The sequence below is a fragment of the Manis pentadactyla genome, chromosome 9 (genome assembly GCF_030020395.1).
Source record: "Manis pentadactyla isolate mManPen7 chromosome 9, mManPen7.hap1, whole genome shotgun sequence".
In the NCBI taxonomy this organism is placed as follows: domain Eukaryota; kingdom Metazoa; phylum Chordata; class Mammalia; order Pholidota; family Manidae; genus Manis; species Manis pentadactyla.
In genome coordinates this window covers 16,513,814-16,541,125 of record NC_080027.1, presented here as the reverse complement: position 1 = coordinate 16,541,125, position 27,312 = coordinate 16,513,814, and the positions used below count along the sequence as shown (strand labels likewise).

General features: G+C 37.6%; 1 protein-coding gene across 2 annotated transcripts in view; it reads right to left on the bottom strand.

Annotated features, from left to right (window-relative positions):
- Positions 1 to 26,398, bottom strand: part of MS4A4A (membrane spanning 4-domains A4A) — a 28,137-nt gene extending 1,739 nt beyond the window's left edge. The window contains exons 1-6 of one of the 2 annotated variants that reach the window (XM_036917232.2): positions 26,189 to 26,395; positions 10,015 to 10,174; positions 8,766 to 8,909; positions 5,545 to 5,601; positions 4,332 to 4,490; positions 1,048 to 1,146 (exon numbers count right to left, since the gene is read on the bottom strand). In XM_036917232.2, the coding sequence (XP_036773127.2) occupies positions 1,048 to 1,146; positions 4,332 to 4,490; positions 5,545 to 5,601; positions 8,766 to 8,909; positions 10,015 to 10,158 (603 nt within the window). In that variant the 5' untranslated portion in view covers positions 10,159 to 10,174; positions 26,189 to 26,395. Of the gene's footprint in view, positions 1 to 1,047; positions 1,147 to 4,331; positions 4,491 to 5,544; positions 5,602 to 8,765; positions 8,910 to 10,014; positions 10,175 to 26,188 lie in introns of both variants that reach the window. The other variant, XM_036917233.2, reaches the window with a different exon arrangement.
- Between the last annotated feature and the right edge of the window lie 914 nt (positions 26,399 to 27,312).

The window sequence follows — 27,312 nt, the reverse complement described above, 5'->3', positions numbered from 1 at the left end:
TAGCATGAGAGCCCCCAAAAGAAAGGAAAGAGGTGCAAAATGGTAGAGAAGAGCACCAGGAAAATAATCTCTCCAACTATTATTTTGTGATTTGGCTCTGGGTTTGTCTGCCCCTGGGCCTTTGGGTGGGAAAACTACTGAGCAGCTCTCAGTATTTTAGTATCCACTTTTTTACCCTGGAACCCTCAAGTCTTAGAAGATATCCTTGTCCTATTCTTCTTAATGCAATTTGGTGTCCTCCCATCTCCCAGGCCCATTGGGATATGTGATTTTCTTTCTGCTTAGCAGCCGGGAGGATCTGCTGCAGGTCTCAGGGTAAGAGAGCAGCAGGTGTACACACACTGATAGAGAAGTCTGAGCCCCTCTCTTCAGTTAACCCAGGGGGATGTTGCTATAAAAGGACAATGAGTAAAATGCCCCACTCCCTCTGGGGACCGGTCCACTGTGAATTGTTCTCTGATCTGGACTAAGAGAGGAGGTCCTTTGAGGGAGTGGATGGAGAGAAACAGTTTTTTTTTAAAAACCCATTGTGGCAGGCAGGATCTAAGGTGGCACCTAGTGACCTACATCCCTGTATGACTCCCTCCCCTTGAGCATGTGTGGGACCCACATATACAACGGGCAATCACTCCTGTGCATAGATTATTTTAGTTGACATTGAGTTTATCAGGAAGGACGTTATTCTGGATGGACTTGACCTGATCACATGAACCCTTTAAAAGAACTTTAACGCACCTGAGACTTCCTCTCCCATGATGGTCTAAAAAGAGAAGCTGTGAGTTCCACAGCTGAGAGGAAATACATTCTGCCACTGGAGCATGGATGAGGACCAGAGGCCACAGCTGTGACCGCAGCCCCAGCTAGTTCCTTGATCACAGCCTTGTAAGACCCTGTGCAGAGGAACCAGCTAAGCTGTGGCCAGACTCCTGACCCATGAAAACTGAGAGATAATGAATGTGTGTTGTTTTAAGCTGCTACATTTGTGTGATTTATGACAGAGCAATAGAAAACCAATCCAGGTATCTTCAAAGGAAGCCCAGTACTCACACCACCAGTACAGCAGATGACTTTGCATCCAAATGCAGAGAGGGTCACAGCGAGGCAGAACTCTAGCACACTAAGAATGAGCACCAGAGCATCCATACCCTAGGAGCAAATTTATAACAAGGAAATGTGAGGAAATGAGGTGACAAGTTCCGAACATTCACTGCTGATCACAATGCCAACAGAGACGAAGCACTGGCCAGAGGTCAGAAAAGCTGGCTTCGAATTGCAGCCAGACACTTGGCCAATTCTTGGCCTGCTGGCTGTCACTCATTCTTGCTTTTTTTCCACTAATAAAATAATCATTTTCCTCTACTTTCCAGTACTATTGCAGATACAGAATCTGAAAATGTTTTAAAAGAGGGGAAAGGACCATCAAGATAATCAACAACTTCATTTTTTCAAACACTAGGAATTCTACATAGTTGACACAATCATGTGATCTCATCTTAGTAACTAGAGGCAGAGTAATAATAGGCCATGGAGGTCCACATCCTAATTTCCAGAACCTGTAAGTCAAATTACCTGGCAAAGGAAAATGAAGTTTGCAAGTAGAATTAAGTCTGCACATTAGCTGACCTTGAGATGGAGGGATTATCTGGGTGGGCTCAAAAATAATTACAGAATCCTTATAAGTGGAAGCAGGAGGCAGAAGAGTCGAAGTCCAAGAGAGATTTGAAGATGCTGCACAGCATGTTTTGAAGATAGAAGATGCACTCCATCTACAAGCCAAAGAATGTCGGTAGCCTCCAAAACCCAGAAAAGGCAAGGAAGCTGTTACTCCCTTACCATCTTCCAGAAAGGAATGTAGTCCTGCCAACACTTTGATTTTAACCTAATAAGACCCATCCCAAACTTTTGACTTCCAGATTTACAAGGTAATAAACTTATGTTATCTTAACTCATTAAGTTTGTTGTAATTTATTACAGCAACCATCAGAAACGAATGCAGTGGTGAACACCAAGGTAGTCAGTCCTGAATCCTTCTCCCCCAGAGTTGGCTTTAGGACTAATCTTTAGTGAAGACATATGGTCGTATTTGAGAAACATTGTGCAGTATTCTTATTCCTTAAAGTTGGAATTGGGTACCTGGACTGACGCCTGGGAATCTTTGGTCTAAATATTCTCTCTTTTTGTCTCCATTGGTAGGGATGGTACCTCTGCTTGTAAGAGGCAATAGATCAAGATCCCGGGACGTGAGTGACACAATTTCAGCTGGGCCTTGAGAATATTTGCTTTCATAATTTCTTATCTATTTACTCATATCTTCAATATACTTAGTAGCCTCTATGTTTCAGTAATTGTTTTAGGCACAGAAGATAGAGCAGTGAACAAAACAGATAATTTCCCTAACCTCAAAGATCTTACCACCTAATAGAGGAGACCAGGAGCTGACAAGCATTATAATAAGAGGCCAGCAGTCTTCCAGGTTAGGTTTTACAGGCAATAAGGTCTCTGTCACAAATATTCAAGTCTGCTGTTACAGTACAAAAGCAGCCCTAGATGGTAATGTACACTATATGTAAACAAGAGGGTGTGGCTATGTTCCAATAAAACTTTATTTACCAAAACAGGTGCCAGACTGGATTTCTAACAAAAAATAGCAAAATACATATGAGATTCTAGTTTGAGCCATTTGAACCTTCTGTCTTTCTAGATAAGTATTGCTGATCGTGGGCCATTTCATATGGCTCTGCCTAATGATTCCAGATAGTGGTGTCCTCTACTCTTTCCTGCAAAGAACTCACCTTTTCTTAGTCTCTTTTTATCATTATATTTAAAAGTAAGCCCTGGGGCCTTTGTCAACCACTGCTTAAGGAGAGGCAGGAAAAATGTTCACATGACAGGATTTGTGATAGCCTCTGGGAGAAGGTGATCAAGATGGGAGCAGGACTGGCTATGTCATTTACAGGGCCTTTATAAAAAATTTTTAAAACCTTCAGACAGCAACTGCAGAGCAGCAGTCTTCTAATGACAAAGCCCTGTGTGAAGGCAGAGGCCCTGTGCTCATGAAGCTATTCCGTTCCAGATTTTATCTCCATCACTGTGCCCTTCAAGTCTGTGAGTGGAGAGAACTTTGGAAACTAAAAGATTCCTCTTCAGGATGATCAATCGAACAATATTAAAAAGTAGGGAATTAGAGGCAGAGAGTTACAGGATCTAATCTTGCTTTTGCCAATTTCTCACTGTGTGACCTTGGAAAATTTTAAGTTCTCTTTCTTCTTTTGAGTAAGTTTCAAGAAATAAAATTGCATACTCTAAAAACTATTAGAAATCTCAAGGGCAGTAAATGAGTTTAGCAAAGACACTCCATGGGGTGTTTTGGTGCAAATATATACCATTCTAGATTTACCTAGGATTAGCTGGGAATGAAGAGAAAGAGATGTAATGGATCTGCAAAATAAGTTAGGAAGATGCTGAGTTTCCAAATTTAGGAGAGGAAAGGAAACAATGGGAGAAAGAAGTAAGTAGCACAGTTAAAGGCCAGAAGGTCACATGGATGGGAGACGATAGAAAATTCTGTGGTATTGAGAATGGCGAATACTTTGAATTGCATTTAATAATAATAATAATTGAATTGCATTTTCGTCTAGTATGCTGTACTTCAGGAACCCTCCCTCCCTGCACTTACCTGGTGGCCCAAAACTTCAGGAAGTTTTATGGCCTACAAAATCTTGTAGAAGAGAAAATTTGAAGACTAAAGCAATTAGGGTAACACCTAGATGAGGGAAAGTGGTACAGAAAAGTAGTAAAATACTGAATATAGATGGCAAATTTGCCAGGCCTTGGGTGTTGAGGCCAAAATGCTTAAACTTGCAAAAACATTCGGAGATGTTGGGAGGGATACTGGGTTACGTGTATTCACCGCTTGATGGATAATCTTCAAGACAATTTTACTTTGCTATTAGAGAACCAGTTAACTCCATCAGGCTCCATCAGGGGGCCCTGGGGACATATTGAGACTAATATCTGGGCTCTACATTTAGATCGGAAAACAGTATACTTATTGGTGGTTTGAAATTAAACAGGAAAAATTATGCAAAATGCTTAGCATACTGTTAGAAAGTACAACATTAGGTGTTCTACAACTGTGAGCTTTCTTCTCACTTTCCCAAATCACATATAGAAGAGGAGCAGAGAGAGATGAGATGTGGGCACTATTTCTCAATCACTTTGAACTTCCCAGAGTGATTCATCAATTTGGGAATACTGATTGCTACTTTTGCCAGAGCTAAGGCTCCTGTAACTTGCTTCCACCCCAGAAACCCATAAAAAGAAGGACTCACTATTAAAATTGATGCGACCATGGGACAACTGTCCAACTGCTCATAAGAGCGACAGTGAAAGTAATAGTATGGAGATGTATCGATGCTGACTGCAGTGAGTATGATTCCAAGTGCAGAGAAGACAGAGCTGAGGATGTTTAATCCAAGGCTACCTCGGACCTAGAAAGGGATGAACATCAACTGGGTAATCCAAACACATTCGCAGATATATCTCCATCAATCACTTTATACCCTCTGCTTCTTGCCCCATGCAGTCCTTCTCTCTCTTGATTGTTGCAATTATCTCCTAAATTGTCTCTTTCCTATAAATTTCAACCCTAATCTCCAGCCAAAAGACAAAGATGATCCTCTTATTCCAAAGCCGAAATCCATCAGATGACCCCCATGGGCACATGAGATAAACTCCCATCTCCTTAGCAGGGCTTTCAATACACTTCAGCCTTAAGCTGGATGGTCCTGTGCTCATCCCCTACCATCCCCTGCTTCAGTTGCAGAAGCTTCTTATAACTAAAATTCCTCACCTAAGTATGAGAGGTTTGGTGTGGCTGTAGCACAGGGTAGATGTTAGTGGTTATAGCTGGAGGAGATGCTAGGGAGACAGATGGAAGGTGGATTGGGAAAAGCCCTATTGATCATACTCCATATCATTCAAGCAAAAAAACCCAAATATGGTCTCTAGACAGGAAAAACATTGTTGAGATACCGGCTATTGCCTTTTGTTGGCCTTATGAAGGACATATTGGCATGAAAGTTACGTTTTAAATTTTCTCCTTCTTCTATAGCCTTATTGTGAATTTTTTCACTGTTAAACTGAATCAAAATCCTCTCTGCATACAGTTGATATGCATATTTTAATTAGTAAGTCAATAAATCAACACCTGATGCCATTGTCATGGACTGGCTCACAAGCTACAGGCAGGGTTTGACCAATTTCATTCAACATTTCTCCTCAGGAATTCTCCATATTTTCACAAAGATTCTCTTAGCAACTACCTTCCCAAACTATTCATTGTCATGTCAGTAATTCTATTATCAGCTAACTTTTTATTACAATTTTCAAAAGACCCATTCAACTAGGTAAAACTTAACAACCTCTCCTGACTTTTTCAAAATAAACAAGATCTGTTTTCTACTCGGCAGAATGCATACTTGGTTAATCTTTCTTCTTTTGGAAAAAACAAACAAATAAGCAAAAAAAGGAAATAAAGCTTACCAGACCTTTTGTAGTTCTAGTTCCTGCTGCAATTGACAAGGACCCTGAAATAATAAACTAGTAAACAAGAGGGGAAATGCAGGTTAAAAACTTAAACCAAATATTTGAAGTCATGATTTACCAAAATTACCCATAAATGTGATAAATACATTAAACAGACCAAGTATATTGCCAGAAACCTAAAGGATTGTACATAATTGTCCCCTCTTCCCGCAACAACATAGAAACTCTACCAGATGGATTCACAGGAGGACTTATTAAGCCTTTCAAACAAATGTCTAACTGCAATGGCATTTAAACTGTTTGAGGGCATTGAAATAAAATCCTCTGCCTGTCAGATGAAGTAACTCTAATAGAGTACCAAAATTTAATAAGATATTACAAGAGAAAAGAAACTAAACATGATTTTCATTTAAATGACTGATGAAACTTGTAAATAAAATTGTAGCAAAGAAAAATTTTTAATTCCATATTCGATGATGATTAGAATAGACTATTTTACTTGACTCCATAAATTGGATAATTTTTTTCCACTTAGCTAAAATGCTAGAGCCAATTCAACTGGACTCCCTGCCTTACACTATCTAACCATTTGAGTTTCTGGGTTTACTTTCAATATTTGATTTCAGAAGTTTCAAAAATTGTACCTTAATACCAAAAAAGACTGATCTAATAAAACAGTTTGATACAGTTCTTCAAAAAAATTACTGGATACTGAGACAGATATGATTAAATTCACCTCTGGGAAAAATATAGCAGAGAAAGTCATCCATCATATTATATGAATGAATCATGAACATGTAGGGTATTTCTTCAAATGATCAGATTTTCTAATATTGAAATATTATTATAATTTATAAATTACTGTATTTAAGGAGAAAATTTAGATGCTAACCGCTCATATTTACAACCTTGATAAGACATTTAATAGAATGCAATACATTGAATTGAATTCAATACATTGAATTGAATTTAATTATTGACTTAAACATTATTAATAAAATATGAAGAGCTGCATTTTCCATAACATGCTACAATTCTTGCCTCAGTCTAAAAGTCTTAATCATGTACAATGGGGAAACTCTAGGGCCATCTCCTTAAAGTCAAAATCAAGATAAAGTTGTAGAGTATTATGTATTACTATTCTTAGTATATTAACCAAAATAATTATATTTAAAAAAGCATTTGAAGCAAATGTTTCAAATTATTTAAATATGAACATGTTATACTGCAAACATCTAAGAATATCAACTAAAAAGTACTATAAGCTTTAAGAAAATTCAGTAAGACACATGGGAACAACACTGTGTACAGCTATTGTATATACAGATTATTAACAGGTGTGTGTGTTTGTGTTTGAAGATAGAATTTAATAGGAGAGATTCATTTACCATAGCAAAAAATATATGAAGTTTCTGAGAGAGAAAAACAATGTGAATGATATATATGACTAAAACTCTACAATGTTCCAAAAGTATGAAAAAGAAAACTTGAAGGAATATTCTAACGTGGGTGGGGATAATTTTATAGGATTCTGATGAAGGACGTGTCACTGTACAGGAGACTAAATTGCCAAAAAAAAAAAAAAAGAAACCTGTGATTGGTTCTTGGTACTGGTTTTTGTACTGTATGGAGAGAAAAGGAGGCATTTCACAAGTGAGGTTTGGAAAAAAGGTTGAAAGAATAAGTTAGGAAGCAAAACATATCCCGCCAACTAAAGCAAAGCCTGACCCAGTGGGGTACCTACGATAGTTTGGGTGATACATTAATTGACAAACACACTCCTCCTACAGTTCCCGGTAAGTTATTGAACTTGTGTAGAAGGCCTACATTATGAAAACTGGTTTCCAAAGTGATCTTGAAAAGGAAATGAAAGGGGAAACTGAAAGCTAGAGTGGTTACAAGTATGTAATATTGGAATTAAGCTGATCTTGCTTTGGCCCTGATTCCTGTACCACATCATTGTGTGATCTTGGGCAATTTCCTTAGTCTAAGTCCCAGTTTCTTCATCCATAAAACGAGGACTGTGATAAACCCTTTTTTTATAAGTTTGTGATGATTGAAATGGAGCTGCACATACAAAGCTGTTAGCGGAGTGCCCAGATCACAGTAAGGGTTTAATAGATGTTATTACTGACCTGGTATTATGGAATATATAACACATTATATAACGGTCCAGAAATAGAACAGAATTTCTGTTCTTGAAATCTGGTACTTACTCCATAAACAGGCAAGGGGGAACAAACAGCCAACTCTATTAAAAAAAACCTCTAAACTATCTCATTCTCAACTCTGTAGATAAATGGAAACCCTATAACACTTGAATGGGCTCCCTGATTCTAACATATACCCAGTTTATAAATGTATTCCTCTCTTGTCAGTAGGTAGAACAATACTGTAGACTCTATTTACATTCTCAGTTTGCAGAGAAACTCTTGCATTTTGCGTTGGGGGAAATTTTTTTTAACTTTCTTAAATTTTAATTGTAATTATAGTTATGGTTCTAAGTTATTAAACTTGTCAAACAAAATTTATCTAATAGCAGGATCCTTTGTTAAACAAAACTATTTTCTAAGGTTTGATAGCTGGCTATGAATTGCCTGCATACCCGCCATGTCTCTTCTTCCTTGTTGACAAAATCCTCATTTTGTTCAGCCTCCTCTGAGCTTCAGTGAACTCTTTCCAGCCACAGAGGGGAATTTGATCAGTCCAAGCCAACAATGGAAAATCCATTACTTTTGTCCATAGCTGGCTTGGGAACATAAAACATTAATGCATACAAAACATTTAGGAGCACTGAGATGTATCGGCAAGTCTGATACAGTATGTCAGCCACCCTCTGTGAGGTCCTAGCACTCCTGAATTAACCAACCCAGGAGACTGGGTTCCTGTTATAAAATAATCAATGCTTTCAATGTATTATCTATTCTGGTTTGGGTCTTTTGTTATATGCTATATATACATATGCTTTTGTTATATATATATGCTATAATATATCCTAACTGATACAAGTTAAATATTTAATCTGCCTAGCTTTCTGTGAGTTTTATATTATTCCCATTTAAATATGATAAAATGGAGTCACCAGAAGGTTGGATAACTTTCTGAAATTGACAGAACTATAAAATAGGGTTAGGCTATGATTCCAAAGCTCAGTATATTAACAGCTATATTTTATATGTTATGCTGTCTCCCACCATATCAGAAGACATCCTACTCACCATCACTGACCCCCAAAGTGTGTACCCCACATTTGTTGAAAAGGGTACTACATAAAATGTATGTTGTTCGTAAAATGGCAAAATGGCACTCATCATTATTATCCCCAAGCTGAGGTTCATCAGGGCAGTCAGGACCTGCACGACCTGGGAATAATGAAGAGAAAAGCAGATTATCTACCCAAAGAGGGTGCCCAAGCCGTCACCTTCCCAACCACTAAGTCATCTTCATTATTCATCTCTTGCAATAGTCAGATGGTCTTCCTGATATTCTCTTATTACTTCTCTTTCATGTAAGGAACTATGGATATACTGACGTACTAAATTTTTTTTCTGGGGATATCAATCCCCATTGCCCCAGTAATTTCAAGGGAAAAACAGTGTCCCAAGACCTACCCAGAGGTGTTTTATTGACACCTATGATACTACTCCTCCCACAACTGATATTCTCCTCTGCACATGCTCAGAGAGGAGTGATCCAGAAATTAGACAGCAATTATTCTAGCAGGGAGAAGTACTCTGACAGAAAGAAAGTATGCACAGGGTAAGAAAAAGAGAAGAGAAATATGACATTTTCTTGGGGTCTGAGGCAACAGACATGAGTGAGCACAGGGTTCTAAAAATAGGAGATGGAGAACAGTTCACCCCCTGGCATTTAAAAGGATCCAAGTGTCATAATGACTTTGTCCCATTGGTTTAAAGTTTAAGCTAGAGAGAAACCTTTATATTCATTGCCCTTTGACGTGCATTAACCCGTTTTTCTTTAAACTTTCCCTTTCTGTTAGGCTCACCCACCTGAGACTCCAGGTGGGGATATCAGAAAAACCTATAAAGACAGAAAGGCACAGAGAAGAGAAGAATTTTCATTCTCTGAGGAGTCAGCTAAGAAACTTCTCTGGAGAGAGACAGTAACTGTGGGGCCATCAGCTGTCAGAAGGTCTGTTGTGGGGACTCACATTGCCTTTTCTTGAGCTGCTCTGCCACGCTGAAGTTGAACACAGTTACCATGGATGACCCACAGCCCAAGGACAGATCTGAAGCCACTATATTTTAAATACAACTAAATCAGAAACATTATGTGATAGAATATTGTATCATTTTTCAAGCGACAGGGCCTGAACATCAAATACGGATGCCCTGAGGGCCGGACTGTGTATTATGAGGCTGGTGGAACAAAGTATTTGGCATTAGGTCTGGTAAGTAGTGGATTTACAATGCAACTGGTCTTCCGCCAGATCCGCGACGGACTTACCCCAAGGACTTTGGGCTCCCCCTTCAAGAACTTCTCCAGCAGCCCCTTCCACAGATAGGAGTTCAGAAGAACAGGCTGCCCCTGCTGGTACCCACCAGGGCCAGCCCCTGCTATGGTCTCTTCCATTCCTCCCAGGGTTGTCATGGCAGCAGAAAAGGTGCTACAATAAGAAATGTAATTTAGGATGAGGTCCTGGAAATGACAACCTCTGATCTATTTCCTTCCTTTATTACAACAGGTATTCGAACATCTTCACAAAATGTAATTATATTGCCTAGGCCAGCCAGGAAAGTGGAACAAGAGACACGTGAAGGAGAGAAAGAGCTAGAGACCGAGATGGCAGGAGGGGGAGAGAAATGTCATGTGACATCAAGACGCTAGAAAGGACTGAAGAGAGGGTAACATGGATAGAACAGAGGTGAAGGTATTGGGCTCCTCAAATTAGGGAAATGTCTTCAAGTTCATATATGAAGTCTGCACTCAGATTTCACCTCTATCCCTAGTGCTGCATGATCCCTTGATTACAGCCATTTTCTCCTTGAAGGATAACTTTTGCCACAGTAATAAACCAGCCAGAATCAACTGAATTTCAACTTATTGTTAAGAATTTTATAGCCCTTTTTTCTAATCAGAGCACAGTTACATTCTCAGAGCTGGAAACCTTCCCCAAGTTCATCTTTATTAATACAATATAGGTTCTCTTGGATTTTATCCTATCAATTCTGGACTTTATGGAATTCATGTGATTTATGATTCTAAGTCCTATCCCTGGCACTGAGAATTTAAATCTCCTGTTCCAGTAAAAGGTTGTAAATCCTGACTCATCAATGCAGAGCAAGGACATGTAAAATTATTTTTCTGAGACTTGAAGCACAAGCATAATACTCTTAATGCCATTTTCTTTCCTCAACAGAGATACCCCAATCAGGTTATGTGGAAACAGGTTTAAGCCACATAAACATTCTTATCTATTCATTTGAATCCATATTCAGATGTTGCATGGCTTACATCCACAATTTTGAGGAAAGTGAAACTTAAGACTCTGCAAAGCCACAGTCATTTCTGATTCCATTTATGCTTCACTGGGGCTCTGTAAAAGTCCAGAGTTTGGAGATGTGTGCCCCTTTTTTGGTAGCACAGGATAAATGAATGTTCTAGTAGTGCACGTTTTCTATGTACAGGAAAATAATTCAGATTTCTCTGGAAAGGATTATTAACCTGTATCTATATTTGGTAGGCCAAAGGAACTACACTATTGTTATCTAGCAATAAAACTGATGGAAATCAGGAGGAAAAAATGGGTCAATTTCAGAGACAGAGGAAAAAAAGTCCAAGTGAAAATAAAAGATTAATCATTTAAAACATTAACTTTAGTAACATCTACTTTCAAAGCTACAGGAAGCAGTAAAATGAAAAATGAAAAGCACAGAAGAGCAAATCACAAAATAGTAAAGTAAAAATTTTTTTAATAAGAAGACAAAAATAATATTAATAATTCATAAGGAAAACATAATGTGAGCAAGATTAGAATAATTAAGATCAGGAAATAAATAAGAAGATGAAATCCAAAAGTCAAGGCTTTTTCTTCTGTCCGAGAAAATTTCCAAAAGCAATTTGGAGAAAGAAAATTGAATTCCATTTCAAAACTGGGAAACAACTAATACCCCCATAATTCAGGTGAGTGGACTGTCAAACACAATGAAGACTGCAGAGAGATATGAATTTGGGGGAAATGAAGAAAGAATATCAAAGAAATGGGACACTATGGCTGCAGATTTCAGAGTACTTATCTTTGTTAAGTCTATCAAAGGTATAAAACACATATTATTGCTTAGGTATAAAACATATTATTGCTTACAATTCTAAGAATAAATGCACCAGTTGGCTATAACTTTCTTGGACAAGTATAGTTCTGTTAAGTAAAAGGTGGAAATAAAAGAGAAATCACATAAAAAAGCCATTTTTTGTAGAAAGCCATTTGTTTCTGAATAAGTCTTATACTAGAGTTCACAAGGAAGCAAGCATTCTTTTTATTTTTATTAAGATATCATTGACATACACTGTTATGAAGGTTTCACAAGAAAAACAATGTGGTTATTACATTCACCCTTATTATCTAGTCCCCCCCCCAACTTCATTGCAGTCACTGTCCATCAGTGTAGTAAGATGTCACAGAGTGCCTATTTGTCTTCTCTGAGCTATATTGTCTTCCCCATGACCCCACACATACCATGTGCACCAATCATGATACCTCACAATCCCCTTCTCCCTCCCTCCCCACCTGCCCTCCACCACCCCTTCCTTTTGGTAACCACTAGTCCCTTTTTGGAGTCTGTGAGTCTGCAGAAGCAAGCATTCTTGATGTTAGACTCCAAGAAATCCCACAGATTAGGATCATCTGAATACATACCGTCATAGTCAAACATTTCCAAATGCACAAAACCGAGATACCATGAGATTTAGTCATGAGAAACCTCAAGTGCCTCAGATATTAGAATGAAATACAGAATATATAATAAATAAAGATGAAATATTCAAATAAAAGGGGAATCACAAAAGTAAGAAAGCACAGATAAAGTGAAAAAGTAACAAGATAAATCTCAAATGTGAAGAAAGATAATGTTGACATCTTAAAAAACTTCATCAATGTGTTAAATATCAAGGAACAACTGGAAAGAAAATTAGTGAACTAGAATATAAATCTAAAGAAACCACCCAGAAGCCATGTAGACAGACAAGGAAATGATCATAACAGAATAGAGGCTACAAGATTAGAAGTAAAGAATGAAAAGTTCTAGAATATGTATAATTAGAGTACTAGAAAGATAAAAAATGGAGGATTGGCAAAACTGACATTTGAAATAATAATAACTACATATTTTCCTTAACTGATGAAATACATAAATGCACAGACACAAGTCATATACACCAAGCAGTGTACCTAAAAAATTTACGTTCAAACACATTATAGTAACTTTGCAAGATAGCAAAGACCAAAGGTGATCTTAAAAGTAGTAAAACAGAAAAGTCAGATTACATGCAAAGTAATGTCAATTAGACTGATAACAATGAAAGCCAGAAAACCATAGGAAAGTATTTTTCAAAGGCCTGAAAGAAAACAACCACAGACCTAGAATGTAACTGTGCTTCAAGAACAAGACTGAAATGAAGACATTTTCAGATAAATATACACCCAACAGTGCTACCAGTGTACACATTCACTAGATAGAACTTTCAGTGATGCGCTTCAAAAATAAGGAATGTGAAGCCTAGAAGGATGTTCAATGATAAAGAGGGAATGATGAGTAAAGAAACTGGAAACTTGCATGTACACATATGGCTTGTACAAAAATAAGAACAAAAATAACTAATTTAGTAGATTAAACATAAGGATAATATAAAATACTGGATCCCCAGTAAGCAAAATTTAGGTTTGGGATGATAACTGCTCTTCAAATGTCCTTGTGCAATTTGGGTGATGGGAGAAGGTAACTTTAGATTTCTAGTAAGAATGAAAAGATCAATGATTACCAATAAAGGTAAGTAGTGAATTGTGCAATTTTTTTGGTAAAAAGAAGAAAATGTTATGAGAAAATGAACTGGTAATAAAAAGTCAATGTAACCCATCAACTAAAAAGGCAAGAAAGGAGATGGAAAAGCAGAAAAATGAGTTAGACAGAAAGCAAAAATATGGCAAAGGGCACTCCAGAATTGCCAAGTGAGGACAGCTCAAAATCCACTCCTCTTGAGGAGCAATGATGACACTGGAAAATGGTCAAAACCAACGTTTTCAGAAACTCGAGACATTAATCAAGATCTTGCAACAATCCAAGTGGCTGAATCTCAGGAAGCATATTGTGCTTTGTCATTTTTTTGTGGTAAAATATCCACAACATACAATTTACCACTTTAAACATTTTTTAGTGTTCAGCAGTTTTAAATACATTCACCGATGTGAAGCCATTACCACCAACCATCTCCAAGACTTTTTCAACTTCTTTAGCTGAAACGCTGTCCCCATTAAACATTAACTCCCCATTTCCACCTCCTCCCAGCCTCTGGCAAACCACCATTCTACTTTCTCTGTCTGAGAACTTAACCACTCAAGGAACCTCATGTAAGTGGAGTCATGCAGTATTTGTTCTTTGGTGATGGCTTATCTCACCATGTTGTAGCCATGGCCAAAATGTCTTTTAAAGGCTAATATTCCATTATATATATAAACCACATACTATTTTACCCAGTCATCTGTCCATGAACACTTAGGTTGCATCCACCTTTTAGTTGTGAATAATACTGCTGTGTACATGGGTATACAGTTATCTGTTCAAGTCCCTGCTTTCACTTTTTTAGGGTACATATTCAGAAGTGGAATTGCGGAGTCATATTACCATGTGGTAATTCTAAGATTCATTTTTTAAGGAATCACCGTGACATTTTCCACAGTGGCCACACTATTTTACTTTCCCACCAGCAGTGCATGAGTTCTTGCCAAAATTCCATCTGTCTTCTCTTTTTGAGAAAAGCCATACAGGTGATTGTGAAGTGGTATCCCATTGTGGTTTTGTTTGAAGTTTCCCTAATGACTAATGATGCTGAGCATCTTTTCACGTGATTACTGGCCATTTGTGCACCTTCTTTGGAGAAATGTCTATTCAAGTACTTGTTCACTTTTGAATCAGTTTTTTGCAGGCTTTTTGTGGTTGTTGTTTTTGAGTTCTTTATATATTCTGGAGATCAGTCCTTCATCAGGTATGTGATTTGCAAATATTTTCTCCACTCGGCCGTTTGCCTTTTCTCTTTGTTGAAAGTCTCCTTTTAATGCACAAAAGTCTTAAATTGGTGAAAAGTCAAAATTGATAAAGTACAATTTTGCTGCTGTCTGTGCTTTTGGCGTCACTTCCAAAAAATCATTGCCAAATTCAATGTTATGAAGCTTTCAATCTATGTTTTCTCCTAACAGTTTTATAATTTAGCTCTTACAATTAGGTCTTTGATCCATTTTGGATTGATATATGGTGTGATGAAGTGTCTAGTCTAGCTTCATTTCTTTGCATATGGATATCCAGGTCTCCCAACAGTTATGGACCTAGAAAGTACTATGCTAGGTGAAACAAGTCAGCAAAGACAAACACCGCATGATCTCACTTAAATGTGGAATCTAAGAAACAAAACAAGCAAACACACCAAACAGAAATAGACTCATAAACACACAAACACAGACTGGTGGTTTCCAGTGGCGGGGGTGGTGATGGATGGTGAAATAGATGAAGGTGATAAAGAGGTACAAACTTCCAATTATAAAATAAATTAGTCATGGGGATGAAAGTGCAGCATAGGCAATATAGCCAATAATAGTGTAATACCTTTGTATGCTGACAGATGCTGACTATGCCTATCATGGTGAACATTTAGTAATGTATGTGTCAATCACTACGTTGTATATCTTCAATGAATATTAATATTGTATATCAACTATATTTAATTTAAAAAAGACAAATTTGTTTTTTCCCCATTTAATAGTCTTGGTACCCTTGTTGAATATCATTTGACCACATACACTATATGAGTGTTTATTTCTGGCTATTTGATTCCATTGGTCTATATGTCTACTTTTCTACTTTTATGTTGCCACCACACTGTTTTGATGACCATAGACTTGTAGTTAGTTTTTAAATCAGGAAAAGTGAGACCTCCAACTATGTTATTTTTCAAGATTGTTTGGGCTATTCAGATTCCCTTGAGATTCCATATGAATTTAGGATGGGTTTTTCTCTTTCTCCAAAAACAAAATCATTGGGATTTTGATAGGTATGGCACTGAATCTATTCAATACTTACATCTTAACAGCAGTTAAATCTTCCAGTTCATGAACACAGTGTCTTTCCCTTTATTTGTGTGCTCTTCAATTTCTTTCAGCAATATTTTGTAGTTTTCAATGTACAAGTCTTACATCTTTGGTTACGTTTATGCCCAAATATTTTACTTGTTTGATGTTTTTTTAAATGGAATTATTTTATTAATTTCCTTTTCAAATTGTTCATTATTAGTGTACAGATACACAACTTATTTTTTATTTTTATTTTATCACATGTACATCACAGTGGTTTAACAGTCCTCCTCCTCCTTCCCCTGCCTCCGCCCACTCCCCTCCCTTGGTTACCACTAATCAACTTCTCAGTGTCTGTAAGGTACTGTGGTTTTGTTCCTTCTGTTTTGCTTTGTTTTATGTTCCACAGATAATTGAAATCATTTGGTATTTCTCTGCCTGGCTTATTTCACTGAGCATAATACCCTCTAGAGCCATCCATATTGTTGCAAATGGTAAGATTTCTTTTCTTTTTATGGCTGAATAATATTCCATTGTGTATATGTACCACATCCTCTTTATCCATTCATCTATTGATGGGCACAGGTTGCTTCCATATTTTGGCTATTGTAAACAGTGCAGTAATAATAGTAATAGGGTGCAAATATCTTTTCGAATCAGGGGTTTTGTTTTTTTCAGGTAAATCCCTAGGAGTGGAGTTACTGGATCAAATGGTATTTCTATTTTTTTGTGTGTTGATTTTTGTATCCTGCAATTTTGCTGAATTCATTTATCAGTTCTAACAGAATTTTTGTGTGTGGAATCTTTAGGGTTTCCTACATATTAAAGCGTGTTACCTGTGACAGGGGATAATTTTATTCCTTCTTCCTAATTTGGAAGGCTTTTCTTTCTTTTTCCTGGCTTACTGCTCTGACCAGGCATTTCTATGTTGAACCTAAGTGGCAAAAGCAGGCAGACTTGTATTGTTTCAGATCTTAGAGGAAAAGCTTTCATTCTTTCACCACTAGGTACGATGTTGAGTGTGGATTTTTTATTTGTGTCCTGTATTGTGTTGAGGTAATTTACTCCTATTTCTAGTTTTCTGAATGCTTTTATCATAAAAGGATGTAAAATTTTGTCAAATACTTTTCCTGCATCAGTTGGGAAGACCATGTGCTATGTTTAGATCTTTTGTTAATGTGATATATTATACTGATCCACTTTTATTTGTTGGACTATCTTTGCATTCAAGATGTAAGTCCCACTTGATCATAGTATATAATCCTGTTAATATGCTGTTGAATTTGTTTGATAGGACTTTGGTGAGAATATTTTAATTAATAATTACAAGGGATAGTGGTCTGTAGTTTTCTTGCAATGTCTTTATCTGGCTTTGGTATTAGGGTACTGCTAGCCTCATAGAGTGACTTAGAAGGTGTTCCTTCCTCTAGAATTTTAGAAGAGTTTAATAAGTATTGGTGTTTATTCTTTCAATGTTTAGTAGGTTTAACCAGTGAAGCTATCTGGTCCTTGGCATTTCTTAGTTGGGAAGTTTTAAATTATTCATTCCATCTCTTACTAGCTACAGGTCTCTTCAGATTTTCTATTTCTTTATGATTCAGTCTAGGGAGATGTGTGTTTCTAGGAATTGTCCATTTAATTTCAGTTATCTACTTCTTTTGGAATACAATGATTCATAGTACTCTGATTCTTTTATTGCTTCTGTAAAATTGGTAGCAATGTCCTCTCATTCATTTCTAATTTTAGGTATTTGAGTCTTCTATCTTAATGCCTTTGTTAATCTAGCTACGGGTTTGTCAATTGTGTTGATCTTTTCAAAAAAACCAACTCTTGGTTACATTGATTCTCCCTATTGTCGTTCTTGAGCTTTGTCATATTTTAACTTGTCCTATTCTTACTTCCCACTCCCAACTATGTGGTAGCACTAAAACCCAGGAGCCTTGGAAACACGGCATCTGTAAAAACCAGCCACCTAACAGCCTGTGAAGAGGGTTAGGACAGGATTGGAAATCCCTAAAAGTCCCCATTCTCAGATACGGTCACTATTTGCAACCATCTGGAAAACCCCACTTCTAGAGCTTGTCTTTATTTGATCTGAATCAAGATTCATTTCGTGAGAAAATCCTAACCCCAAGGTTTTTGTGAAAAATAATCATCAGAAGCTATTTAATTCACAGCTTCCTGAGGTAGTAATAGTAGTTAGGGCAAAGACAAAGCTGGATTTTAAAAAAAACTTAAAAGAAAAGAGATTTGTGCAGGGAGCTGTGAAAAATTCCTGATACTGCCCTGGGAATCTAGAAGGCTGTACACACATATAGGATTGTGTGCATGGACATGCCCAGGGTTGTGTGCATGTGTGTATGACCTTGACCTGAGAAGTCCCTAATTCCTCTACTATGGCTTATCTTGAGGCTCTGCAAGCAAGAAGGAAAGGCTAAGAGTTGCAAATTACTGGAGAATTGAAGTTGCCCCAATGTGAATGCATACATGTTTGCACATGCATGCACATGCACCCATGCATGCGCACACACACACACACACACACACACACACACACACACACACAGCCTAACAGGAAGGATAGGACACTTACTATTTCAGGGCTCTTAAAGATATCTGTTAAATCATAAGTTAGCTACTAAGGTAATCAAGAAACTTTAATGGCTCACAGATTATATAAAGAATACAGACTTCACAGAAGAGATCAAGGGTCACTAAACAAACAAACCAGCAATGACAACAGCCACAATGACAGTGAACCCTTGGGGTGGGGTAGTCTTTGAAAAGACCAACACTATTAGAAAAACTTGAGCTAGACTGAACAAGAAAAAATTGCACAAAGAAATTACTAAAATCAGGAATGAAAAAGGGAACATAACCAACAACCTTGCAGAAATAAAAGGATTACAGGGGAACATTATGGACAGCCGTATGCCAATAAATTAGATAACTTAGATGAAATAATCGAATTCCTATAGAGACCCTGACAGTGAAACTGTGCAAGAAGAAATATGAATGTTATAGCTCTATTACAAGAAATTAAAATAAGAATTTTAAAAATTCCCACAAAGAAAATCTCAGGACCATATGGTTTCACTGACAAATTCTTTAAAGCATTTTAAAAAGAAATAATAATAGTTCTTCAAAAACTACTCAAAACACTTGAAAAGGAAGGATGCTTCCCAATTTACTGTATGAGGCCAGTTCTACCTTGATACCACAATCAAGTATTCAAGTAGTAGTGAGGATGTAGAGAAATTGGAAGTCTCAAATATTAATGTTAAGATTATAAATTGGTGCAGCCACTTTGGAAATGAGTTTGGCAGTACTTCAAAATGTTAAAAATAGACTTACCATATGACCCAGCAATTACACTGTCAGGTATATACCCAAAATAAGTCAAAACAGGTTCACACAAAACTTGTATATGCATTTTCTTAGCAGCATTATCCATAATAGCCAAAAGATGGAAACAAACCAAATGTCCATCAACTGATGATTGCATAAATGTGCAAACAAAATAGTTCTTCCATTCATAAGACTAGTATAGTGGATCATCTTAAGTGAAGGGGCTCTGGAGTTACACCACCCAGCTTTAAATTCCAGCTCTACCACTCTCTACACAAGTTGAGTTAATCTTGTGTTTCTATAGTTTTATAACGTAAATAATTATGCCTAACTCTTGTGGGAATTTAATGAGACACTGCATTTAAACCAGTGCATTTCACATAATAAATACCAAATATATATTAACTATTATTATTATTATTATTACTGCTATTTACCTATTTTTTTGGCTTTATGTATAAAACATAAACTTCCTCTAACACTTCCTGCTGCCACTCAAGAACATCCTGGCATCCTCCAGCTCCAATTTGCTCCTGTCTTGAGGGAGGTAGAGAGGCAAAAGGAGAAGGGCTTAAATGCTTGGTTAGAGCATGACATTCACTGTGCCGTGGATCAGCAGTTGAGCCTTCTTCTCATTCACAGTTTGTCTCAGATTGGACGGAAAGACCAGGTTTTCCTCTATTTCCTGCTCTCACGCAATAAGCCACATTCAAGACTACATAGAGGCAGGCCAGGAGACTCTCCTCTGTCTTTTGCAGTCTTTTTGGATAATAACTGGGCTTGAAGGTAGGTTACTTATTATATATTGTTGAGTAGGAGGTATATTCAGACTATTTATATGCTTGAGCATCCTCTGATCAGAACACAAGATCTTTATTTAGAGAAAGATAGGTAGCTTCTTTTTGGCCTTCAATCTAACCCATATCCTCTAATCCAGTTTCTTCTGAGAGTTCTGCCCATCTGAGCTTAATTTGAAGTTATTATAATAAATCCATAATTTGGTCTTTGTTTAGTAACTTGTCCCAGAGAGGAATAGGGAGGAGTTTCACTTCAAACATTAGAAGACCTAAACAGAAGATACCCAGCCTTCCTCAACAGCTTTCTTGCAAAAATTAATGCAGTGCAATGAAAAGTATGTAGAGGAGATTATTTCAGAGTCTCACAATTAGTTCCTAGTACAGAGCAAGAACCATAAGAGGTCTACGGGAGTTTTGTGTTTTTCTCTTAATGGAAGACCCACCAATTAGCTCAGTTGTCCATATTTTAAAAAACCTGGTCCTTTGTCATCCATGTCTTCTCTTACCTACTACGTCTTCTGATCCTTCATAATCATTTTCAAATTCTGGGCACTTTTTCCACCTACTCAGACCAACCTGTCATCCTATTTTTATCAGGAATATTTTCATAGCCTCTTAATGTCCTCCTGCAACTACCTGTAACCCCTCATGTCCAGTTCATTCCCCACTTTGCAGAGAGAATGATCATATTAAGATGCATAAAAAATTCTGCCACCTTCTTTTTAAAATCCTTCCTTGGCATTCTAGTACCCTTATAAAGTTAAAACAGTTAGTGTAGTTGATAGGATGAACTCTGTTACTTCAGCTCACATTTATCTTACCTTAAATCTCTTTTTTTAAAATTTTGAAGCCAAAAATACATTTGAGATTTTTTAATACTTCCAGAGCAATTTCATTCCTATATGGGGGCATTTGCACATGTTGAATGCATTGCCAAGAATGTTCCACCTCTCCCGCAGTCAGCAGCAAACATCCTGGGATTTGATCTTGTCATATACTGACCGTATTGCAGTCTCTGACACAACTCCCTCCTTTACACCCCACACATGCTTACTCAACCTATGACGGCAAGGAGGGCCTTCAGAAATGTCAGTTAGCCTGGGGCTGGATGTGACCCTGAAGGGGACGTAGATTGTTCCTGACTTTGCTCCCTTTCACAAGATGAAATAACAACTAATCACGAACAAGGCACCCCTGAGAGAATCCCAGAACATAGGGGTGAAGCTGAAGCACATCCTGCGCCTCTGAGGATGAGACAGACTGCATCACAAAGGTAAGAGAAGTGGCCATGTGTCGGCCACACTGCCCCTCCCCCAGGACAGCACAGCACCGTGGAGAAGTCTCCCTGAGCCTCAGTTCCTCCAGTGGGAAAGGAAACTCTGGGGGGACAACCAGGACCCCCAAGCATTGTGGGTTGTGCTGTGGGATCCTTATTCTGTCTTGCCCCAAGGGGACCCTGTACAGGGGCTGGGTCATATCTTCTTGCCCTGCCAGGGAGGGGAAGCTAATTCATAGCCCCATTTACTAATGAATATAGTACCCAGTCTTCTCCATCCAGCAAGTCTGACCAGAGAATCCAGGCAACTGAAGATCCCATCCTACAGCCTCACTTAGGTAGAGAACCAAACCATCAGTCATAACCACTGTTCCCAACCAGGGGCAAGCCCTTTTCCCCCAACCCCATCCTCAACACTCAAACAGTTCCCTTGACCAAAAAATAGGCAATAATAGAAGCCCCACTTCCCCAAGGACATTACCAGAAGACACACCCAGAAATGCAAACTGAGCTGACTGGTAAAGAACTATCTGTGCCTAAGAAAACCTGTAAAGTCAGGAAGAGGAGCCCCATTTACTGAACTGCACAGATACCAATGTAAGGAATCAAGGATCATGAAAATCAGGTAAATATGATACCACCAAAGAAAACTAATAGAGCTCCAATAACTGACCCTAAAGAAATGAAAATCTATGAACCCTCAGGCCAAGAATTGAGAATAATCTTCTGAAGGAAGTTTAGTGAACTACAAGAAAACACAGACAATCAAATGAAATTAGGAAAACAATGCATGAACAAAATGAGAAGCTCAACAAGGAAACAGGAACCATCAAAACAAAACAAAACAAAGCATAAATCCCAGAGTTGAAAAATACAATACTGAAATTGAAGAATTCAGTAAGAACTTCAAAAGTAGACTCAACCATGAGAAGAAAGAATCAGTGACCTAGAAGATAAGACATTTAAATTACCCAGTTGGAGGAGCAAAAAGAAAAAAGAATGAAAAAACAATGAAGAAAGCCTATGAGAACTATAAGACACAATGAAAAGAAACAATATTCACATAATGATAATTCCAGAAGGAGAAGAGAATGGGAAAGGGACAGAAAACATATTTAAAGCAATAAAGGCTGAAAACTTCTCAAGTCTGGGGACAGAAATGGGCGTCTGGGTCCATAAAGCCCAACGGATCCCAAAAAGGTGGAGCCTGAATAGGGCTGTACTGATACATACTGTAATTAAATTGTTAAAAGTCAACGACAAAGAAAGAATTTTTAGAGCAGCAAGAGAAAAGAGAGAAGTTACATATAAGGAAAGCCCCACAAGACTAGTAACAGATTTCTCAAAAGAAACTTCTCAGGTCAGGAAAGAATGGGATGATATATTCAAAATATTGGAAGAGAATAACTGTCAACTGAAAATTCTATACCTGGTGAAGCTGTCTTTCAGAAATGAAGGTGGGATAAAGACTTCTCTGAACAAACAAAAGCTGAGGGAATTCATTACCACCAGACCCACCTTATAAAAAATGCTAATGACAGTCCTTGGAGTGAAAGGAAAAGAATGATAATTAACATTATAGAACCATAAAAAGGTACATAAATCTCACTGGTAAAGGTAAATATGTAGTCATAATTCAATTCTGCAATGTAGTAATAGTGGTGCATAACTCATAACTCTGAAAGTTCAAAAGAGAATGGTAAAAATAACCATAAATACAATAATCTGTTATTAGTTACACAGTATTAAAAATGTGCAGGGAGAAGTAAAAGTGTAGTTTACCAATTTTACTGAAGTTATTTTGTTGTCTCTTTAAAATAGGATGTTGTAATTTTAAGATATTTTATGTAAGCCTAATGGTAACCACAAGGGGGAAATTCTGTAATAATTACACAAAAGAATATGATAAGGAAGTCTAACTATACTGATACCAAAAAACATCAAAACACAATAAAGGACAGCAGGAGAAGAAACAAGGAACAACTGATCTACAAAATAACCAGAAAGACTCACCTACCAGTAATGAATTTAAATATAAATGTATTAAATTATCCAATTAGAGACATAGATTGGCTCAATGGATGAATAAAACACCCAATAATATGCTGCCTATAAGAGACTCACTTTAGCCTTAGAGAGTGAAGGGATGGAAATTTCAAGCAAATGATAACCACAAAATATCAGGGGTAGCTATCTTTATATCAGACAAAATAAACTATAAACTAAATTGGTAAAAGGAAACAAAGATGGTCATTATATAATGATAAAGGTAGAAGTTATTATACAATGATAATGATTCAATAAATCAAGAAGATATAACAGTTGTAAATATTTATAAAACCAATATTGGAGCACCTAAATACATAAAGCAAAAACTGAGAGTATTAAAAGGAGAAATGAACAGTAATACAAAAATAGTTGGGGACTCAAATCACCATTATAACAAAAGATTGATCATCCAGAGAATCAATAAGGCAACAGGGGATTTGAACACCACAGACCAAATGAACCTAACATTTAGGTGTTGTCTATCTGACAACAGCAGAATAAACATTTTTAAGCACACTTGGAACATTTTCCAGGATAGACCATATGCTAGGCCACAGAATAAATCTTTGCAATATTCAAGAAGATTGAAATCATATGGAGTATCTTCTCTGACAACAATGGCATGAAACTAGAAAGCAAGTAGCAAAAGGAAAACTGGAAAATTCATGAACATGTGGAAATTAAACAACACCATCCTGAACAACCAGTGAATCAAAAAATAAAAATAAAAAGGTAAGTCCTTCTGGTTATTAAAGGGTAAATAAAAAAGTTTCTGAGACAAAGAAAAATGGAAATGCAACATACCAGGACTTGTGGGATGCAGCAAAAGCAGTTCTAAGAGAGAAATTCATAGCAATAAATGCTTACATTAAGGAACATGAAATATCCCAAATAAACAATCTATCACTATACTTTCTTTCCCTTCTCTTTTTCTTTTTATTGTATCTATATGAGAAGATGGATGTGAGCTGAGACAATTGTGATCGTTTCACAATATATAGAAGTCGAACCATCAGGCTGTATGCCTTAAGCTTGTACAGTGATGTATGTCAGTCATTTTTTAATAAAACTGGAAGAGAAAAGAAAAAAAATCCTATATTATTTCGCCCTTGCATCATAGAGGCCCAAAGTGTTGTAAAAGTTCACTACTGATGATTCTTTTAGTCCAACTGAATGCATGTATTAGTTTACTTCTCTTTAATGCAAAGAAACCTCTGCATTGATCTCTCAGATATACCTTCAGACTAAGGATTTAGAAAATGTAGGTTCTGTCTTATCAAACACACCTGAGAGTTCTTCCTCTATTTAATAAGACTGTAAGCTTCCCCAGAGCAGACACTATGTTCAAATATCACTTTCAAATGACTCTTACAACTTTTCCATAGTTCTGTGGTGACATATGTCAGATCCTGATCAGTCAGGGCTCATGCTCTGTCTTTCTAAAGAACTCTAGCTATAAATTCATATAACTGCCTTATATGTTCACACCACAGAAATCCATGTATTTATTACCTAGGAAAAGTAAATTCCCTACTGAAAGTAATCCTGATACCCTGGAGACTTACAGAAAAAAAAATTTTAGCATCCTGATACCCTGGAGACTTACAGAAAAAAAAAAAAAAAGGATAAACATTTGTGTTTACTCTCCAGGGCTCAACTTCCCTATATTCAAATATCAAGGAAACTGAAACAAAAGAGAATGTTGAGTTGATACAAGGGACATTGCTTCCAGATCAGGGAGGACTGAGCCCTAGGCTTGTCACATCATTTATGACATCATGCACTGGGCTACTGACAACCTCAGTGTCTTCGTTGTTATTGTTGTTCCTGCTACAGATGTGAAGAAACCTAGAAAACTCCCCTCCTTTCTTCTGCTGGCTCCAATTTCCTGTGGATCAGCACCACCATCAACCCATTGCTTCCCTATGTTTATATCACCATCCCCATTGAAGGTCAGAATTGCCAAGCAGGGAGCATGATGGGGTTGGTCTGAAAGGCTCTCTCTCCTCTGACAAATTATAAAATAGAATAGAGACCTAAAAGGAGGCCTGAACTTGGACGGTCTGCTGTAAGATGACAATGGAAATGTGGAAACGGGAACCCGGGCCAGGCATCAGGGATCCCGGCTTGTACACCTATAGCTCTTCTACTGAACAGTGGGATTCTGGGTAGTTACTTCTCTTCTCTGGGTTTTATTTGCCTCATTCAAGAAGAGAATGCATTGGGCACAACTGCCTTCAAATTCTTTTCTGATCCAAAGACTGTGAAGAATCTACAAAGTCTCTTTCATTAGTAGACTTCCTCATGAGCAGCTTCAGTGTATGCCTTGGATGTCTCATGAACGGTTCCAAAGACAGAGAGCTTGGTCAGGCCACAGTCTACCTCAGACCATGCACAGACGTGGCAGCCTGCCTTTGCTCTACAACATCTCCACCAAATTCTGCAAGTGGTAGATCTTTCCTTTAATGTTGAATTATAAAAATAACATCTCAGAGAAAGAGAATAAAGACCATGGAAGAATTGGCATCAAGAGTACATGAAATAATTAGGCAAAGTGTGAAATACTGCTTTCAGTATCCTGATACCCTGGAGACTTCCAGAAAAAAAAAAAAGCAACTAGAACAACCCCATCCAGCATCCAGCATCAGCCTTTAGGAGTCTGTCCTTACCCCCATCCTCTGCAGCAACATTGCTCCCCACAGCCCCTAAACATACATTAGAAGGTGTGCTTGACCCATTCCAACCAAGAATACCAGCTTGAGCTGTGGGAGAGAGAATACCTCATCCTCTCTCACTCCACTCCTGGGGATCCTGCAACCAGTGGATGAGAAAGCCCCCAGCCCAAATGCCTCGGAAGGCATGACCTGGACCTACCTTTCTGAAAGCCTGCGATGGCTGCTGTGTGTCTCAGGAGTGCTGGAGATTCTGGGCACGTGCCTTCAGTCCCAATACAATCACCAGCACCCCCTCCACATCTCACTCAGTGTAAGTTTGCATTCCTCCCCTGGCAGTTTTTCTAAACCCCAAGGGCAGCTCTGAGTATTTCTGAGATGCACAGCTAGTTCCTTTTCTCTGTCAGAAGTGCTCACTGATTGTGTGTCCCTAATATGGGTGTGGAAGTCCATTACAAAATTTGCTGAACACACAGTGACTGCCTCATACAGGCTTTTACAGGAAAATAATAGTGGTTATTACTGTTATATAAGTGATTGAGGATTTACTCTGTCTGACTCTGCTCAAAGCTTTTATGTAAACAAACTAATTTAAAGGCATTTAAAAATCATTTGAAAAGCCCCTTATTACAATTTCACATGTTCCCGTCATCTCCCTAGAGAGCTGTGTGTTACCATTCTACACACAATTTAAATATATTATTTACATGAAATTCCAACATTAGAGATGAATGCCTGTAAAATGACAACAAGGTGATTGCATAGCTATAATTAATGTGACACTTTTCTAAGTCAAAGAGGAAGCTGGCATCATAGAAAGAGCCTAAGTCAAACCCAATTCTGATCATTTATTGCATGACCTTATTCTTTCTCTGACCCTAAGATTCTTCATTTGTAATATTAAATCAGTATTTACTTTATATGGAGGAGGAAAGTAGAGTGATGCTCAATCTCTTTCATTCAACATTTTTTAAGAGAAATTACTATGAGCCAAGCAGTGTGTTACTTGCTACAGATAAAATTATGAAACATGATAGAGACAGTGCCTGTCCCCAAGGAGCTTATTGACAACTAGGCATTCAGACAAAGAAATATATCAATCATAACCCAGGATAATCAGGTCCCTGCAAGGTAAAGTACAGTGTTTAAGAGTACTCACAGGAGGGTCAAGATCAAGTAATCCAACCTTGGATACGCAGAGAATTCCTGGAGAAGAGCTAGAGAGATCAGGGTGCATTCAAGAAACTGAAAAAGCTTCCGAATCACTGAAGAACAGAACAGGAGCAGAGACTGAGAATGGTCATATAATTCAGGGTTTTACATCAC